This window comes from Poecilia reticulata, linkage group LG2, assembly GCF_000633615.1.
Source record: "Poecilia reticulata strain Guanapo linkage group LG2, Guppy_female_1.0+MT, whole genome shotgun sequence".
NCBI classification, from domain to species: Eukaryota; Metazoa; Chordata; class Actinopteri; order Cyprinodontiformes; family Poeciliidae; genus Poecilia; species Poecilia reticulata.
The window spans coordinates 17950187-17965404 of NC_024332.1; the positions used below are offsets into that span (position 1 = coordinate 17950187).

General features: G+C 40.2%; 2 protein-coding genes across 13 annotated transcripts in view; both read right to left on the bottom strand.

Annotated features, from left to right (window-relative positions):
* Positions 1-8042, bottom strand: part of mcf2lb (mcf.2 cell line derived transforming sequence-like b) — a 42998-nt gene extending 34956 nt beyond the window's left edge. For 2 of the 9 annotated variants that reach the window (XM_017302736.1, XM_017302763.1), the window contains exon 1: positions 3178-3739. In XM_017302736.1, coding sequence (XP_017158225.1) covers positions 3178-3334 — 157 coding nt within the window. In that variant the 5' untranslated portion in view covers positions 3335-3739. Of the gene's footprint in view, positions 1-2572; positions 2860-3177; positions 3745-7436 lie in introns of those variants that run through there. The other 7 variants (XM_017302756.1, XM_017302752.1, XM_017302737.1 and 4 more) reach the window with 6 other exon arrangements.
* Positions 8043-9858: 1816 nt separating this feature from the next.
* Positions 9859-15218, bottom strand: part of LOC103479768 (probable phospholipid-transporting ATPase IH) — a 35725-nt gene continuing 30365 nt past the window's right edge. For 2 of the 4 annotated variants that reach the window (XM_008434422.2, XM_008434412.2), the window contains one exon: positions 9859-13537. In XM_008434422.2, coding sequence (XP_008432644.1) covers positions 13265-13537 — 273 coding nt within the window. In that variant the 3' untranslated portion in view covers positions 9859-13264. The remainder of the gene's footprint in view (positions 13538-15218) is intronic. The other 2 variants (XM_008434437.2, XM_008434430.2) reach the window with 1 other exon arrangement.

Sequence of the window (15218 nt, forward strand, 5' to 3'; positions counted from 1 at the left end):
CTCGTTTAAAGAAAGACACTGTTTCTTGACAGAATGTGGCAATTAAGATTCAATTTCAACAAAACCCCAGAAAAGACAGATTTCAATCAAAGCAAGGTAATSGAGACTAATATCAGTCTTTCAACCCGTCATTATCTACTTTAAGTTATGTTTCTCTTGTGGGAGTTTGTTATGTAAGCTTGAATTTGCATAGTTTTTTTTTTTTTAAGGTGGGGTAGGGATGGCAGGATAATTTATATGAGTGTTAGCTTTGCCAACAGTGGYGTACAGGAGGCTATCAGTGTCAAAACCGTGGCTTTATAAGTCTTAGAGAGCAGTGTCTAACAAACTTAGAAGCAGCCGGCCRGTCTCTGAGGTACAATACGAGCTATAAATTCATCCACCCACACGTTGCGTTTCTTTTTTAAAAATCACACATTATAACATGAAAACTCCACTGGAGAGATTGAAGGAGCAAATATTTAGAGTGCTCAGGGGAACAATGAGGCACATGTCATGTATCTGAACATGTGACTAGACTGGGTTTGCATTTGATAAAAACAAACAGAGGAGCATCCATGGGTCAAGTGTTCAGACATATGCCTCTTTAACATCAACAGACTTTGTTTTACTCAATCTGAAATTCTCGTGAGTTTTGAAACACATTAGATGTATGTACTGCTTGTTATATACAACAAGCAGTTCTAATCAGACAGTGGCATATGCATTAATATTATTGAAATTTTGGGCTTTTAATTATTCATTTGAAGTGATATTTTTCAGGTTGGAAGAATTATTTAACATAAAACTTCAAGAGCATTGAAAGGCCGGGATGCACAATTATAATTGATAATTTATAATTGCTTGGAGGCTCTAATATATACCAGGTCAAAAATATGGCTTTAATGCCCTTTCATGCATAGTGGTCACTACAGTGGACAGCCATCTAAAAGCCATTTTCTTGTGCTTCTTGTGGATTTTTATGTTATAAACGCACACAGACCACTGAAGTGGACACTWATGCATCATAAAATACACYATCAACCACTGGCCATCAGCTTCAAATGCAAGAAATTATTTTTGTTAAATCCAATATGGCCGACAGACAAAACAGCATGCCGACCGACCCGGTCCCTCCTACTGTAGACGATTCTTACAGGTAAAAAAAATATTGTGAATCAGATACCCCCTGTAGAACAATAGCACTGATGTATTTTTCAAATAATTTTGTATTTAGAGAAAATTACAATTGATCACCTAAAAAATAATAAAATAAAAAAGCATTTTTTATTTTACAAAAATATTTTTCCTACCTTTTCTTTATGCCTTAAGAATTTTTTTAAAAAAAAAAATCCTGACACAAAGGATCATAATTCATGCATGAAAGGGTTGCCCTTTAGCACATTATTCGACCACGTACTCTTTGAAGTGTTCAAATCTACCTTAAATCTGGATGACAGAATCGGTAGAGTTCATCTAAAATGGTTGGTTTCCTTTTACAGACGTATCTTTTACGTACARGCCATTGGTTTTCAACAGGGTTCAGGTCAGAGGTTTGGATATGTTATTCAGAGAGTCTAACACTAACCACTTAGAACTACTTTTGATGTGTGTTTGGGACCATTGTCTGTAGCATACAGCCACGCTGTGAGATCATAAGAGCATGACGACTGCCAAAAGCCTGCTGGTTACGTTCACGTACGAAATAATAATAAAGAGATTGTGAGCACAGTCGTTGCATGTGCATTAATGGACGTAACATTGTCCTGGGGAACAAGYCTACAGCTTGAACCACCTTAGCCAAACCCTCAACCTAAAATAAATGCAAAATGTTCAMGATGTGTCAGAACAAACTWGGAACTTCCAACTTCTTCCAACAGAAGAAGAACGCTACTTCAAGCTCTGTGGTGGGAGCATCAACCTGTTTCATGGTCTGCGGCATAGTTGTCACGTACAAAGTGAGTGGAAAAATGAAGGAGGAAGACCTCCTTCAACTTCACCTCAAATGAAAAGTTGAAAACCTGACTGTGCTGTATGTATGTGTATAAATTGAGCCTGTGTAGATTAGAGAAAATTCACACTAAATTCAAACTTGTGTAATCATTAAAAAAAAAACAAAGACCTTAATAAATCTTTTATCTCACAATGTTCAGAATATAAGGTATTWAAAAAGCTGCACAGTCTATAAAGACATAAGAAATAGTGATTTGCCTTTCAAATTCTTTTTGTGTTTTCAGTAAGGATAATGACTTTTCCAGAGCTGAAAGAAAATGGAAACCTTCACAGGAAACCATGCAGTTCCAGCACGAACACACTACTTATGAAGGACATGCCGTTACGTTGAGTCGATGCTCCAAAATTAGTTAGGCTTGTAAAATCTGTATGTATAAACTATAATTGTAGCTTACAACATAAACATGTATCCAGAAATAGAACAAGGCAAAATGTCCGAGAGCAATCTTTGGAAAAAAAATAAGAAAACAGGTGAAGGTATTTAAAGAATATAAGCTTTAGCTTTGAAATGCTGCAACCTATAAGAAACAAAAAGATCTCAAATGCAAGAATGTCTATAAAAGAACAGATATCAACTCACTTGACTTAAGTGGTACCATTGGTATCCCTCTCTCTGAATCAGATGAACTTTTCCTAGTTTTCCTTACCATCCTTTTTACTGCTGTGCACTATACCTACTTTAAATAAATAGTCCCAAAAAAACAATGTCTCAAAGTGGAAACGACCTAGCAGGATGCCAATCTGAAGCCCCCAGTTCCTTTTCCATTGCAGCAGCCCTTCTGCCGGCAAGGTGCTGCATGCTGCAAATGCCGCATTTGCTGAGAAATCCTTTTCTCCTACGRAAAAATGTCAGTGCAGCTGCAGAGATCGGCGAGCTAGAAAATGAGGAGGCTATTTAAGCTGCACAGTCATGCACTCTTACGCACACAAAATGTGATACGCACAAAGACACAAAACAGACCCAGTGGGAAACAAGGGAAGCCCACAGGAAACACTTTGTGGGGCTCCGGGCATGTTGCCCTGCAGAACTGTTGGCCAGATGAATATGTTATGCACAACACAGACACACAGAGTGTCTGCGTCCATGCTTTGCCTACAAATCTGCAGCACTGCAGTGTTGCAGCCGTGGAAAGATAGGATTTTAACACAAACATGCTCAAACAAGAGAGGTTTTCCTCCTCTTACCATCCCAGTCCCTCCAGGAGTTCTTGCGACTGGCAGGGCTGAATGGGAAAGAAGAACCCAGTCCTGWGATGTCCARGTTCTGGATCAGATGACTAAGACGGTTCATGAGCCGGCAGGATGCCTCTCCACCCTCCCGGAGAAACTCAGGCAGGGACATGACAGCAGGCCACTGGACKTCACGCTCAAACAGAAACTGGCATCCAAGGAGACCTCTCAGCTGCACACTCTATAACAGACTCCAAAACGCACTGCCCAAATCCGGACATGGACAGAGACYTGGCTATTTTTGTGCCAAGTTAGTCAGGATCACAACCAAAGGATCTCGCATGCATTCAGCGAGGACATCTCTGCACTGGGTACAACGCCAGTCCAGCGTCCACTGCAGTGCCACATTGGGGACTCGAGGAAACGGCGCTRTGCAAAGCCGGCACAATTAGAAAGAGCTGAGTCACTGTCTGCATAACCTCTGAAACTAAAATGGTTCACTCTGGAGGTGAGAACAGGAGGGCACACTCACACACACACTGACACTCAAACCTCCACGCAAATGCAACCACTGAGTGACTTACTTGCCGCAGCGGCAAGTAAGACAAGAGGGAAGGAAGGTCGAGTGCAACAGAAGCGGAGGGCAGCCGGTGGAAGRCAAATCCCCTTCTGCTTCTCAGGCTAATTATACTCCTCCGCTCCTCAACTAATCTGCTTTGCAATTGTAAATTCTTTCACACATCCAACGCCTGATGAACAACAGGATCACGTAAAGGACTGGAAACCCGTTGTGTGAAAAAAATAAAAATAAAATACCAAAACAGTCTGAAAACTTTATACTGTACGTTTTCATCTTTCAGAGTCAATATGTTGTGAGTAACTGAAGTCAAAGAGCAAACACAGCTTTCCGGGAAGCTTTTACGTTTATGTGTGTTTTGTGTCATTGTTTGGTGCTGCTTGGCAGTTAAAGCTAGCAAATAAAAGGCAGCTCAGTGTTTACAGGCTTAGTAAAGAGAAGAACTCTCGCATGTTGATGAGGCAACTGCACACAAACATCAGYGCTGTTTTAACAGATATATGTCATCTACAGCCCATCCTGCATGTTTTTCTTCACAATGCACACCTACTCCAATGTCTACCCAACTCTTCTTCAATTTAAATGCTAGCATCTCAACATTTTAATGTTAACAACAAGTAAAAAGCAAACATGCTCTTTTAAAGTAACCAATATTACATTGGCACATTTGGTGGTGGTAATCAATTTGATATAATTTACATTTTCTCCCAGTCCAATTAGTCCTGATCTAGGCATGTTTAAATCCTGGACTAAGCCCAACTTCTTTTCCCTCTAGTTAATAAATGCTATTTGTGATTTCGTGCCAGTCACATCCCCAGTGACTCTGCAGTCACCTCTGGCAAACCAATTTCTACAAGTCATATCCTACTTTAGTGTAGCAAAATACTTTAGTGTTTTCATGGATACAGTAGACCCCTGGTATTTGTGGGTGTTAGAGACCACAGTCACCCTAAACAAGCCAGAACCCATGAATACTTGAGACCCCCCTCTAACAACTGCATATTTCAACAGCTCCAACACCAAATGTATCTTAATACACACCAMAAAGCTAACATCTTTGGTCTTCCTTATAAAATATGTGATATGTTACTGCTCCTCTTGTCTTTGAGGTATTGACTAACAAGCTGCGGACTAAAAGCAGCCTGCTGGATCCATCTGGCTCTGCACCTGCTCCGCCTTTAGAGGATGATCGCGCAGCTCAGCTGACCTCCTACAAAAATAGGAAACAGAACCTCACAATATGGTACCGAAAACAGAGCGACATTCACGTCTGATCTATAAACTTCCTCACTGACCTTCCTGTTCAGAAAATACCAAAGAGAAGAATCTGAAAAACAAAAAAAAATGGCTGAGAACTCGTTTTTTACCCGAGAGACAGCTGGGCAGCGTGAAGCTAAGCTGAGAAACTTTCTGAGTCTCAACAACCTACTGAACTTTCCTATCCTACAATCACAAGTGAAATASRTCTAAGCACACAAATAAAGAGGCATAACCTCATTTTAATTATAGGGTATCAGCTGAATAAGGCCATGTAACATATGCTATTTACAACTGAAAGCACAAAACCACCCTAAGTGTAAGTGACCCAGTGTAGATTAACATATTTATKCTGGAAATGTTACAAATTCAACTAGACGTTGCCCTTCAAATACACTGGACGTGGGTCTACTGTCCACTTGAAAAGCTGCCTGTGTCCATGACTGCAAAATAGTTACAATGAAATTCATCCAGCCCGCTGTGGGCACTATCCTCGCTGATGGAGCTGTTTCAGCTATGATATAAAACTAGAGATGCAGAGAGAAAGTAATTGACGACTAGAATCAGAGAGCCACAGGCTGAAAATGTAAAAACTTGATACTTTGTGTGAAAACGCCACACAAAGCGCTACCAAGTCGTTGCACTTTTCAGTGTAGATGCTGCTACTGAAGGAAGAAAACTCAAACTTAGACATTTAGTGTTGGCAAGGTGTTTAAAAATCAGGTCAGAGGTGTAGGCCAGCAGCCATACTTATGACCTAAGCTTAAAATAAAACAAAAAACTTTGACTTTGCCCCCCAATGCTTCATATTAGATGGATCAAATATAAACTGGGCGTGTCAGACGATTTCAACTAATTTAAAAACGATTCGATCTCAGGTCAGTTGCAGGTTGGGAAGCAATGTCATCACCCCATTTGTCTGAGTTTGCAAATATCGAATATATTCTCATCTAACAAAACAGACAACTGTGCCAGAAACCACAAGCGGAAACAGGCAACTGCACGGTGGATACAGTTTCTCTGGGAAGTAAATAGATTCAATTTGGCTCTATCTGTTTTCTCCAAACAAAATGCATCTCCGCATTACATGTCTGAGAAAAACAAAATCGTTCCAGTAACATTTTTTCTTCTTCTTGTGAATCTCTCTTCATCACTCTCCCTTCCTCTTTGTCTTCTGCAGTCAGTGTCAGGCTCTCCTCTCTAAGCTGATTACCGYTCTCATCCTCCTGCCACACCACATCCATGTYACATTTTCTTTAGGGAACCGTTAGAAGACAGCTGATAGATTTGATGCCCCTAATTCAATGCCTATCAGTGTAAACAAAATGAGACATGCCAATATTATCTARCTTTTGTGTTTATTTTTTGGTGGAAGAGAAATGTAACATAAGAAATGCTGTAAAAGGAGATATTTCTGTGTTTTCATGACTGTGGCTTTGACATAGATTGCCATATTTTTCCTCCTTCCTCAAGTCCACCCACTCACTGCCATGATTTCACCATCTTTGTACTTTGGAAAGGAACGGATGGACTAAAATCATGCAAACCCCTGAAGGGTTCGCAAGGCGTTTCTTYAAACACATTTTAGACTTTAAAGTCACACGTTTCAAAATAGCGTTTCACAATTCATATGAATTTTCTCTGGCTGAAAATTTAAGTGTGTTCGTACTAGTGATAGGGAATGGTGTGCTTATACTGAGTGGATTAAGGCAGATTTCTATAAATGGATCAGAGGAGACGGCAGACAGACTTATAAAAAAAACATGTTCATGGCTTTCGTTTTTTGAAAAAGGAACTTAATAAACATATGCGGTGATACTGGATATGTGGAAAGGATTTAAGTTCACAAAGAATCCTAAATGGTTGTGAAGAAACTGCAATAAAGAAAACAAAAGTAAATTTTGGTGGATTACTTTACAGTGATCTGGCTTCGAATATGGGACCTGCAAAACAGATGGCTGGACAAATGGATGATAAAAAAAAGGTGGATAACGGGAAGAGTGAATAAATAAATGAATCTTGGATTAATAAAGTATTTTTGAATTGAATAGCACTTGATTTCCAGAGTTGCAGAGSTCAGGGAGGGTGGGCATGGCTTTCCTCATCACTCTGTAAGTGTTTACAGAAAGTCAGATACAATATTAATAAAACGATGTAAAGATGAAACATTCAACATGAACAGCTGACACTCTTGTCTAATAACTCTGTCACACTCAAAATGAGGATGAAGAGCTCGTTTTCCCAGGGAACGAACTGCTAGCAAAGAAGAAAAAGGAGCTTGTAAAACATCTCTCTATTTTGAGAGAGCAACATCAAAAAGAAGCAAATTACACTGCCTGCATGCATATAATTACATGGAATTCCAGAGTTACAAAAATAGGCGCAATGCTAAGCAGTAAAAATGGCATCAGACAGGCTCTGAACTGTCGTCGTTACCCACCTATGGTTTGGGTGACGCTCCTTAGTCTCTCCAGCAGCTCCCCAAGAGCCATTTCCTCTGTCTTCATCCACAGAAGCATCTTCCAGAGGGACAGGGGCAACCCAGCTGTCCAGCCAAAATACACTTTCCTGGGAAGAAGAGACAGCTTGGCAGCTATAGAGAGTGGATGATGGTGAAGATGATGGGAAGTCGAGACTCTACGGTGATGAGCCCAGGCAAGCAGAAGGGAAGAGGGGGGGAGATGCAGCGTGGAAGAGTCACTGAGGATGTGGCAGCGTGGCTGCTTTCTATTTCGGTTTGCAAATTCAGAGAATGGGGGGAAGGAGAGTTCAGATGGATGCCGAGTGTGAAAAATGGATGCTTTCGCGGATGGAGAAGATGCTGCTTAAACGGAGGGTGGATGGATGCTGAAGCTGCTGTGACAGCCCCGGGAATGACGACGAGTCGTCCGCGGAGGGATGCGAAGCAGAGGGGGGGCTGCGGTGAAGACGGGGAGGACTCGTAGCAGCAGACAGCCTCATTCACACATGCATGTTTCAGCCCCAGCACACATGATGGTGCAAACCTGTGAGGACCCAGGCAGATAGATTGGGGAGGGGGGAAGGGAAGTGGATGGCCAGCACTGCAGGTTCACACAAACAGCTAATGCAACAGCGACATCATGTGAGAGGGAAAGGTATAACAGCTGCGTCATGATCTGAACAGAAATATTACAGGCCACGCAGCTTCAGATATGCTGCATTGCCATCAGGTGATGACCAATGGTATCCCCACTGAATTAAACTGGGGTTACGGATCTACTGATGATGTAAACTGACGTTTACTTACATGGGTATCTCTTAAGAAACACAACTTGACAGACTTACATTGCACAGCACATGGAAGCATCACTGTCTTCTTGATACTCCACTGACTTGCAGTTACTCCTACTGTAGTATTTGCATGGAAGAACACAAGCAGCTTAAAATCAGCAACCAGTTTCACACAAAGCCATGAACACCAAGCTCTGGGATGGCTGCAATTACATCATGCCAACGCTTCTGGGCTGTAGAAAAATGGTGGATGAGTTAATATTTCAGATATGATGCATCATAGCTCACTTCCTTTCTAACAATTAGGTTGTGTTTTTTTTGTGTTTTTTTTTTGACTGCAAGAGAAATTTGCAAGAGGAAATAGGTGTCTCCAAAAACCTTAAAATGTCATCAAAAGATCTACAGCACTCTCTTACTACTGAGCCTCTACAATCAGAAAATCCCATAATAATCTTACCCCATGACACTTGCAGCATAGAGCAGTAAGTGGTTTGGGAATGCTTTGCTTCAGCAGAACCAGCCAGCTTGCTATCATAGAATCCATCATGACTCCTTCCATGTATAAGAGGGGGCTTGTGCAAAATATTAGGCCATCTGTTAATTAAAACAAACAAACAAAACACTATCAAGTGGTCTAACTGAAAGTAAATACATAATCGATGTCAAGAAGAAAGTTTATTCATCTGACCCCTGCAGTACTCTTCATGCTAGCATTTCCTAGCATTTTAGCCATTTAATGTTGAAGCTAACATTTTTGTGGCTAAACTAAATTCAATAGTTTGTACTATTGTCAATAAAGGACATGTTTTGACAATGAAAATTTAAAAAATACATCATGTCCCTTTTACCATTTAAGTTTTCAGAAATTAAAAACAGATTAGCAATAAAAACAACTGAGTTGTAACTTCAGCAACTGACCAATTGCTGGTCACCATTTGTCCTGAAGTACAGCCCCATTTCAGGAGGAGATACACCTTCATCAGTGTCGCCATTAAGCACCTTTTTATACAAATGTTTATTTTTAGGCATTTTCCTGAAGCTTAAATAATAAGCATGTATTATTTAAGTCATTACTCACCTGCTTTTGCATATACAAAATGCGTCCTTCACAACGCTCACATCCACTGAGAGTTTGCGCCCCTCATTCTTTCTGTGGCTGAGAAAGACTTGGGCTTTAACGCCGATTTCTCCGTTGTTTGCCGCAAAAAAAACCTTACAGACCTGATGTACGACTCTCGTCTTGGGCAACGCATCGAGTTTTTCTTCTTGTTGTTGCTTTTGATTGCTACTAAAAGTTGGCAAAAAACAAACAAAAAAAACAGACAAAACACTTTTGGTAGCATTACCACCACCTACTGGTATGGAGTGTGGTTCTTGATTATCTCATACTATTTAAATGCATATACTGTACAAGGCATTGAGTTTCACCACCTCTGCCATTATCAGATTGTTTGTTTGTAGGAGGTTTGATCTACTTCCGTATGAAGGCGGAGCTTGCGTCATGTCAGTTGGAAACAGAAACTAGAAATGGGTAATGTAGATCTCCTGCTGGACAGAGATGGAATTACACATCATCGTAAGAACAGAAAAAGAAATCTGTAAGAAGGCCATTCGTTTCTCTTTCATTCTTTATTACAAGCAGAATGACAATACAGTGCTTTGTCCTCATTTGCTACAGACAGGCTGGCAAAAAGTCAACATGTGAACTTTTAAAATCTTTATCCAAAAACGAAACAAAAAACAAGTAATTTGTCAAAAACTGTTTAGTAATACAAACAGTGGCATACTAAAGGTACTATGATATGAAGTGTGCTCCTCGGAGCAGAGCAGTCGATGTTTCAGACCTTTGCCAAGCTCAGGAGTGACTGGATGAGCACCTGCTGTTGTGCTGATGGACTTAGAAAAAGCAGTTTGACATTCTGATCTGCAATAGAAGGCTGGTGTGATAAACCCGCTGAGACAGAGACTGGCACCTACAGACAGTTCATTCCTAGTCAGGTCATTTGGTCACTTCTTTTTTTTTTTTTCAATTCTCACCCCGTACAATCTTAGAAAAATAACGTGAGGAAGTGTGAACTACAAACTCCAGTTGACAGGCAATAAGACCTTGCTGTTTCCTTAAGGGTAAAACTGAACTGTTGTGAAACAAAGTGCAGTGTGTCAGACTATAGGTAACTAACAAAACCATATAATTTAAATTTTACTCTCACTTTGGTTACAAACGTCATCACGCACTCTAACAGTTAAAATATAGTCTTCTCTCTGAGATACAAAACTATTGAAGAAAATATGAACACTGGACAAACGCAAGAATGACGAGATGAAAATCAGAAGACTCAAATATTAAAAAATAAATAACCTTTACAGCGTTGCTGTATTATTAGGGCTGGTGCACAGTATGTAGAAGTATGGCAACAACACAGTGACCACCACAAAAACGAGAAGGTTTGACCCAGGGTGGCTCTTGTGGAGGTTTTGGGTTGAAAACTGAGAGGGTGAACCTAAACTTTCCATTAATGTAATAAATCATTTGTGCCCCAGTAGAAAAATACTGAACACCTGTTATCAAATCTATACAAGTTGGCAGATGGCGATGTGTATRAAAATAAACTGTATAAACATATAAAAAATGCTTCAAAATGTCACATTCAAGACTTCCAGAGTCAGTACATTTCTATGTTAGTGGACTAGATAGGCTTTGGACAAAGAGGTCTTCGGAAATGCTTTCAGAAATGCGGAAAAGTGGTTCATCCATTATGAGCTACAATCTTCAGATACAGGACATGATGGACAAATCTGTTCGACATTCTCATTGATTTTGATTGTGACGTYGCCTTTTCAAGTCTCCCACCTATTCCAGACAAACTGTATTAGACTATATATATATATAGCAAAATCTGTCATTTACATCCATACATATAACACTGACATCAATAGTTTTATAGAACATTACAGAAAAGAAAAAACATAGGAGTTAATGCAACACAGAGACGACCCCTAGTAACACACCTACCTAATATTAGCATTCTGACGTTAGCGTTTTCATGACACATATCATGGCAGCAAATACACAAAGCACATTGCAACAGTGAGGGATAGCCACATTCATAAATCAGTACCCCATCGTTTCCAGACTATTACCTCAAGCGGCCACACAGTGGCAGCAGAGGGCATGCTCACTGATCAGAAAGAACAAAATAACTTGATATGTTTTGTGATGATCATGTCTGCAACAAGCCGTGATATACAGAAGAGTAGTACAGCATGCAGAGACAATTCAACATGCTACGCTGACAGAAAAATGAGACAAAGTTCGACACAATTAGGAGGGCAGAAAGGAGACGGAGGGAGACAATAGACGCTGTAACAGACATGTAATCCCTGTGAATATCCTTGTACTTTCATGAATGCGTATTATTTGCCGACTGAAAATGGTGTCCATGAATTAAGGCAGGGTGGCTAAAATACTGCACTTTCCTCTTGAGTTGCTTCATCTCCCCTTTGAAGTGCCTTTCAAAAACATTCATAACCCTTAAACTTTTTTGTACTCCGTTAGACTGCAGACTTCAATGTGTTTTGCTGGAATTTCATGCAGCAGACCAACACAAAGTGGTGAATAAGGGGAAGGAAACTTATACGTGGTTTTTAATAAATGTAATAAAAGTTCACATATCGGTGAACTCCGATATGTGTTCGGAGTTCACCTTTTCTGTAACAACAGCTACAAGTCTATCAGCTTTCAGCATCTTTGCATAACAACTCGGATTGGATCGAGAGCATTGTTGTACATCAAAATGTTGCCACAGATTTGAAGTATCTATAGCTGGACTTTGACTGGGTCATTATAACACATAAATCTGCTTTGATTTAAACTATTACACTTTAACTTTGGCTGTAAGCCAAGGTGGATTGTCTAAACTCCATGTATTTAATAACTTCAAACCATTTATTTTCCAGAATCACCATTTTGTTTAGTTTCATTCACTTTTCCATAAACACTGATCGGCTTCACTCGCCAAGTTGAAGTAACGCATTCACACCACAATGGTGTGTTCAGGATTAGAGTTTCACCACACACACACTTTTATGCATGCAGGCTTTTATGCATGCTGGACTCGGATCTCTTCCGAGTCCAGCAGTGGCCTCTTCAGTTTTCCATTTAACAGATTCTCACTCCTAAGCTGTGGACCTCTGCAGCTCCTCCAGAGTCATCATGGTCCTCTTTGATGCTTTTCTGATTAATGCTCTCCTCCTTGCCAATGTTTTGGTAAGTTAATTTCCTACTTTGTGTTGCTTTGTCACACAAACCCCTCCAAAATTAAAGTTAATGGTTGCAACAAGACAAGACGCGAAAAAGCCCAGGAGGTATGAATAGTTTTGTAAGGCACCGTAAAACTAATGAACATGTATGTGTGTCTGTGTAAGGCTTTGTAAAACGCCAATTCCTTTTCACGCTTTGCTCCTTTAGCTCCCACTTCTGCTGCGTACCTGTAAGGCAAAGGTGTAAAGGTGTGTGTCACGTACAAACATACAAAAAAACAGGCAATTACATGCGTACTTATAGAGCACATGCACACGCACGCATACCTAAAGGGCTGAGCAAGACTGCTACCCCCTTACTTGGCCAGACCACAGAGTGTCTATGAACAACATATTTTTTTTAAACAAACATTTACAAAATAAAATAGAAAATGACATGAAAGTGAAGGAAGAGCAATAATGCGAGTAAAAATGGGGATGAGTTTACAAAAAAAAAAGCAAAAGGCAACAAAAAAAGACAGTTGCTCAAGGCTCCCTTTGAGTTCTCCAACTGTTCTGATTAGGAGCCTGACAGGGAACTTTGACAGAAAGAGTCCGGGCATTGTAATGACAACAGTGGTCCACTCAGGTGGACCCCAGAAAATGCACATGATGAACATGGAGAGTCCATGATTTTGAGGGATGCTCAATAAATTCTTGACTCTTGCAATGGAGAGCTTAACGACATCTTCAGATGTTTCTGTTGTTTTTTTGTTTTCACACAGGGGTCTCCGGTCCAGGAGCGTAGTAGGCAAACCCCGCCCCTGACAGACGAAGCATGTAGGGGCTGAGAGAGGTCAGGTCGGACCCTCCTCCCTCCGCCAGATGAGCCAGGAGTTTCTGGGGAAGAGGACTGGAGCTGTGGAGGGACAGCGTTTCTGCAGCACCAAGGTGGAGGAGGGTGGAGTCTGTGCTCCTGCCTTTGTAGGATCGACGAAAGGACAGAGGAGTCAGCTCGGCCACGCCGCCAGGCAGCAGCTTCTCGCTGACCTACAGAGACGAGGGAAGTGTTGTCAGGAGACAAATCAAGACTGAACCTGAGAAGAATGAAAACATGCAGAACAGCCAACCAAACTTGTAAATGTGGAGACACGAACTGAAAATGAACCTATAATGACAGGAATAAGAGTTTTGTTTTGAGGTTTTAATAATTTCTTTCTTTTGATTATGGAGGGAGCTGTAATTTATCCATCAGCTGGTGATGGATCTTTGGGGAGAAATTAACATGAACAGACTGGATGACAAAATCCAGTAATGTCTGAACGGACGTGTCTACTGAGTAGTAATGACCTCAGAATATTCCCAGTGTGAATAATAATAAATTTACACTTGCAGTCCTGGTCTGTAACATTAGATGTCAGGAGTTGACCAAAAAACATTAAAGAAAAAAAAAAAAAAAAAAAAAAAAAAAAAAAAAAAAAAAAAAAAATATATATATATATATATATATATATATGTATATATAAACAGAGAGAGAGAAAAATCGGAAAACATGTTTTGTTGAAACCTTATCAACATTTTTATTTTTCTTGCTTCCACTAGGTGGAGATGTTTGCATATGCAAAGTAAACCTTAAACTTTAAACATAAGAGCTTGAAATGTGTTGTTTCTATGACTTTGCACAACAATAAAAACTGTTCAGAATCAAGATTCCTGCAGATTTTTAACACTCTCAGGCTCTGATAATATCCGTTCAGATTGTTGTAGAATGGAAATTCGTTTTTAATTTAGTGTTTTTTTCTGGAAAAGAAAACAGGCGAGAAGACTTTAATCACTAAAACTAGAATATAAGGTGTTAAAAAAATTTTTTTTATGTAAATATCTTATGTATCGTAAGAACTGAAATTTACACCTGCTGAATTGAAAGAAGTAAACATTTTTTGACAGAGGTGTGTGCCTCGCTCTCGCCCAGTGACCGCTGGTGACAGGCATAATATTTTTACAGCAATGTTTACAAGAGATTGTTTTGTGTCCAAAGAATTTAGATGAAGCATTTTATTTACAAATGAATATGTGGAAAAAAATTTAAAAAGCAAGGGACACAAAAGGAACACAAAATGAAGGAACCCCGGGAGGTTAAGTGGCTCGGGCCCAATAAAAATGGAGGAAAGGTGGAATTCCTCATTTGGCTGCAACCCAGAATGGCTCATTTTCAGCAAGCTAGCAGTGGGAGTCTGATTAGCTGTGGAACTGGCACAGCAGACTTAATTGTGGGGTTATCATTCCCTGATAGTGAGTTTGAGAAAAGGACATTTCTTGAGGAACACACACAAACTGACCTAACCCACCGCCTCTATTAAAACAGAAGCAGCAGCCATGCTTTGTGCTTTCACCATGATGGTCTTAGCCCACAAGCTTTGAGATTTCTTATATGTCCTAGCATCTTTATGTCCACACTCCTCTCCATCAAACGGCTCATTCTCGCTGCCTACTTTGCCACCAGATGGGCCAGGAGTCACACAGATTTCCTGGCACCCCGCTATCGCTACCTTCTGTAGATAACATTAAATGAGTGATGATAACGCAGTCTGCTCCAATCTTATGTACTAAATCTAGGAATGTTAGGCTTTTATCTCAGTCAGATCTAAAATACGTCCTGACTCAACTCCTTGTTTATTATTCCACCATTTTAGAGAGTCATTTTCTGCACCTAACTTGCAGAAGCTTCCCA